We start from the raw sequence: 4,992 nt of genomic DNA on the forward strand, positions 1-4,992 counted from the left end.
TACAAACCACATAAAGACCCTGAACTATCTCTAGATGGCACGCCCATCCAAGTTGTCAAGGAGGCCAAGTTCTTGGGTCTAATTTTGACTCACACTTAACATTTCTGCCACATATTAAATCCCTTAAAACTAAATGCCTGAAGGCACTTGACTTGTTGAAAGTGGTTTCAAATTCTAAATGGGGAGGGGATCAAGCTACCCTCCTCCATCTATATCGATCACTTGTCCGTTCCAAAGTTGATTATGGCTCCATCGTCAATGGTGGAGTCTACAACAGCAACCTAAAACTATTAGATTCTGTCCACCAGCAAGATCTAAGACTTTGTCTTGGGTCCTTTAGAACCTCTCCTGTTGACAGTCTCTACGTTGAGGCCAATGAGCCATCCCTTTAACCAACGACGTATAAATTTATCCTTGCAGTATATAACAAAACTATATTCTAATGTGTCAAATCCTGTTTTTTAATCCTCTTTATAAGGATCTATACAATAAAAAGTCTTCTCTGCTTCCGCCTCTGGGATTAAGAGTCAAACCTTTCCTTTCTGCTGCTGGCATTGAGCTAGAAAATATATCTCCTTCCCGTCTGCTTACTTCTCCTCCTTGGCAGTTATTTAGACCAGAAGTTGACCTAACACTGACAACATTTAAAAAATCGGAAACAAATGAATTACAATATAAACAAGAATATAATCAATTAAAAAGTAAATATAGTACATACAAATCCTTATTTACAGATTGGTCCATGGATGGTGGCGCAGTTGCTTGTGCCACTGTCACTGGATCCAAAACAATATCTTCTCGATTGCCCAATAACAGCTCTATTTTCACAGCAGAAGCTAACGTCATATTAACAGCTCTTAAATATATTAATAAACACCGTAAATATAAACAATACATAATCTTTTCCGATTCTCTTTCATGCCTTCAGGCCATTAAAACTCTTTCTTGTAAACATCCACTTTTAATTGAAATTATTGAATTGTATAATGATCTTGCTACTGGCCAATGCGACATCGTCTTTTGTTGGTTGCCCAGCCATGTTGGTATTTCTGGGAACACAATGGCCGATTTTGCTGCTAAAGCAGCACTCAACAAATCTGTGACACCACTTTATATCCCATACTCTGATTATAAAGCTAGCATTAGAACTTACATCCGTGATCTGATGCAGAAGAAGTGGGACACCCAAGTAGGTATCAATAAATTACATGCAATAACACCCTATATCGGTTACACCTACTTGGGTTGTCAGTCCAGATTTGAAGAGGTCATTATGCGACGATGTCGCATTGGCCATACTAGATAAACTCGCGAATATTTATTGAAGGGCGAAGATCCTCCGTTTTGTATCCCTTGTGATGAGAGAATCACGGTCAAGCATGTCCTGCTTGACTGTGTTGAATTCTCCATCACAAGGGATAACTATTTCAAATCACGAACAATGAAGGATCTTTTACTAATATAAGTTCTCATTTAATTATTGCATTTTTTAAATAATAATTAGATTTGTTGAATGATTTGTAAATAGATAAATATTTTATGTTTGGAAGTTTATATTAGTAACTTCGATTGTTAGTGGCTGTATCCTCAAAGGGGGTTAAAGTACTGTAAAAGTATTGTCCTCCTGAGAGGATACGTAAGTCCCAATACATTCAAAGTAAGTTAACACTTTCCACGTTTTTAATCGTAGAATACGTGTCTTTTTAATGTATGGCTAGATTTCCTAAATTGCTAACGGCTGAATGGATGGTGTAAATCCAGCTAGGGTCCATGCAGGAAGCAAATGTACTGTAAGTACCCATGGCCCCTAGTATGGTGATCTACCTTCAGTTGTTGGCAATATATAGCCTGTGTTTTATATTGTATTGTCATTTATAGTTAAACGGTTTTAGATCTAGTTACTAGTTTTAAATTCGAATCTGTGGTAACCTAGTTATTTTACTGTCCTTCGTTGACAGGTTTTTACAATTTACCATTAATTACTATGTATAGCATTTATTGTTCTCGTCACGATATAGCTGAAATATTGCCGATGTGACGATAAATTTTAACTCACTCACTCGTCTGAGGATCACCCTCATATAATTTCACCGGTCATATAATGGGGGTGGTAGCTTTCTTACTTGAAAATATCTCTATTAATATCCATTATGTGTCATTAAGTTACTCTCGCGGTCTTACAAGACAGACGTAAATTAAATCTCACCGACCACTACAGTAGGAACTTTCACACACCGTTGTTAGTTTGTTGGTGAATGCAAAATGCAATAACTCTTAAATCTTGCGATGGCCACCCTTTGAAAGAAAATAGATTTGAAATATTTTTTTTCCAAGCAGCTCGAGAGGATGTACCAAAATTTTGGTTTCTTTGTTGTACTCCCTTAGGTACTGCGTCATCAATCTCAATTATAAAAAGAAAAAGTCTCCATATTTTCAAAGACAAGCATCCTTCCCAACTCGTCCAGGGATTTTCCTGTTTCAGTTACTGCCTCTTGACTTTTCACAAAAACGAACTTTCTTTTCATTGTCTTAATTCCTACTTCAATAGATATTGTTTTTAACCACTTCTGTATCGATTAATCTAAGAGAAATACTTTTGTTATTGGTTCGCATTGAACAGATGCTACTGACCCCTCTCTTATCATCTCATAAATACCTTCCGTCTAATTCTTTCAGTTTCTCTACTTTAATCAACACACAACGTCTTTGTAGTGCAGTACAACACATTCTTGATCGTAAAGCATATTTAGAAACACAGTGTGGCTTTCCGTACAATTTGAATAGAATGTACAAAGCCAAACTTTAAAGTGCCAGATCAACTGGGAAATGTAAGACATCACTGGCTGGTGGCTGTTCGACGTGACCTGATAGTGGACAAAACTTTTTATCTTTGGTTACTTTGCAAATTGAATCACTCTCAGCAACATTAGACATTGTTGATACAGTCGGTTCCGAGAGGGTTGAAAAGACGAAGAAATTATGTATCATTTTCTTCACTTGTAATTTAATTTGTCAAGTTTGTTAATTTTCAATAAAGAAATCGAACAAAATTTACAAATTTGCTTCATATATCAGAATTAAATCGAAATGACTATTTAATCTAATTGTCTTTTCAGAGTCTTTAAAGGAGATTGGCTTTCATCAGTGAATGCTTGCCTCGTACTGGGTAAAGCTAGTATGTAAAGGCCTTCCACATTACTGGCCGCAATTAAATATACTACAAACAAAAAGTATGGGAACCCCCTTAAAATTTGATTGTCATATATAAACTTGGTGAGGTCATTTATACTCTAAAGTAAATGCAACTTTTGTGTGCGTAATTGGCATTGAAGCAAGTGATTCAGTATTCGTTGAGTTTGAGCGAAATGAAACATTGTGAAAAACAAGGGTGCTGAAACACACCAGAACCATGTTTGATTCAAACCCCCAAACACAACAGCCTAGTGCATGTGGAAGACAGACCTTCCTTCTTGGGTTAGGGATAGTTTCACAGCTTCCTTTACCATTGGCTTTAATAAAAGATTTGAGGGTTTTGCCAGATGACAAAGTGGTGTCAATGCTGGCAGTTTTCTTTAGAAGTCTACTGATGTGATGACTGATGGATCCAACATAGGGAATATTTATGCAGACAGGGGATGGTTCAGGCTTAGTAGGAGGTTGATCTCGATGTTCTAACGTCTTCTTGGTGGTGGTTTCTACTAGGAGTCTCGGGTAGCCATTGATGAAGGTAGATTTGAGGTGGGCTAATTCTTGCTGAAGATTGGAGGGACTGCAGATGTTCTTGGCACGTCTTGCAAGCGTTGAAACGATGGCTCTCTTGATCTGGGGATGGTGGTTGGAGTGATGCTGGATGTATTGGTCAGTATGGGTTGGCTTACGGTAGACAGAAGTGATGAGCTGGTTGTTGGAGTTCTGGATGGTGACGTCTACGAAAGGGAGTTGATGTAGTTTCTCAGTCTCCATGGTGAATTGGATACGCTGGTGTTGTTTATTCAGATGGTCGAGCAGGATGGATGGGCCACCAGCCTAGTCAGCAATGCCCTCAGTGACAACAGCACCTATAAGATTTGTAAGAAAGTAAGATTGTTTATGGATAACAACTTTTTTTATTATATATGATGCGACGTTTCGGTATGGATTCTTATACCGTTGTCAAGCAAGAGTGAAGTACTACAGCACAGAACAGACTTATATACATGAACAGGGATTAAGTAATAACAACATGTAGGTATGAATCAAGGGGATAAACAACAACAACAAGGCACGGTTGTAATAATGTAGTGACAATAGGAGGAAGCCAATGGTCCTAGAGGCAGAAACAAAATATACATGGCTGATGTGATTAATTAGCAATGATAGCTGGAGTGCTCTAATCTGTTGTTTTTATCAGTTCATTGTATGCAGAAGGGATGGGATATCCCTGGTCTCTGTTGATTGAGGGCTTGTGTCTCCGGATTTGAACTGCTTATGCAATTTTGCTTTTGGTGAAGTCCTGGTGGTTTTTCGATAATATCTCTACATTTTCCAAAATGATGTTGTGATTGGGACAGTTGATGATGTAGTCTGATAGTGCTGATTTTCTGTCAGATTTAGTGGTAGAAGATAATTGTTCTTTGCCAATCAAACAGACCTATAAGATTTGTAGTAAAGACTGAACACACATTTTCAAACATCGATTCCAGTAATCACGAGATTCCACCAACTATATACACGCATTTAATGGAGCTGTCACCATAAATGTATTCATCCAGAATGCCATGACTTTCACTTACACGTTAATCAAATCCCAGAAACCCCATGGTAAAATACACAAACGATTAAAAACAAATTAACATCAGAAAGATGATACATTATCAGTCTATTTTAGATCGTACCAGACAAGAATTATTCTCAATAGATCAAATGCTTCACCTCAACAAAATTAAAGAAAAATTGCTACACAGTCATTTGCAAATCTAGACGTTTTCTCATCTCAAACCTGTTTATCGTGTG

General features: G+C 37.5%; 1 protein-coding gene across 1 annotated transcript; it reads right to left on the reverse strand.

The window, feature by feature from the left end:
* Positions 1 to 218: 218 nt before the first annotated feature.
* Positions 219 to 3,963, reverse strand: LOC124274614. Its single transcript, XM_046709979.1, has 2 exons — positions 3,504 to 3,963; positions 219 to 268 (listed from the first exon to the last, which is right to left on the reverse strand). The coding sequence occupies exons 1-2, from the start codon at positions 3,961 to 3,963 to the stop codon at positions 219 to 221; spliced, it is 510 nt and encodes a 169-aa protein (XP_046565935.1).
* Positions 3,964 to 4,992: the final 1,029 nt, after the last annotated feature.

Source organism: Haliotis rubra, unplaced genomic scaffold, assembly GCF_003918875.1.
Source record: "Haliotis rubra isolate DU_JTF1 unplaced genomic scaffold, ASM391887v1 Scf192, whole genome shotgun sequence".
NCBI lineage: Eukaryota > Metazoa > Mollusca > Gastropoda > Lepetellida > Haliotidae > Haliotis > Haliotis rubra.

What these genes read in the sequence shown, in the direction of transcription:
- LOC124274614 (XM_046709979.1), bottom strand. Translation starts at nt 3,963, where the DNA reads ATGGAGACTGAGAAACTACATCAACTCCCTTTCGTAGACGTCACCATC. An exon ending in ATCTTTTATTAAAGCCAATG is followed by an intron (nt 269 to 3,503) that starts GTAAAGGAAGCT and finishes TTGCTGTTGTAG; the next exon opens with ACTCCACCATTGACGATGGA.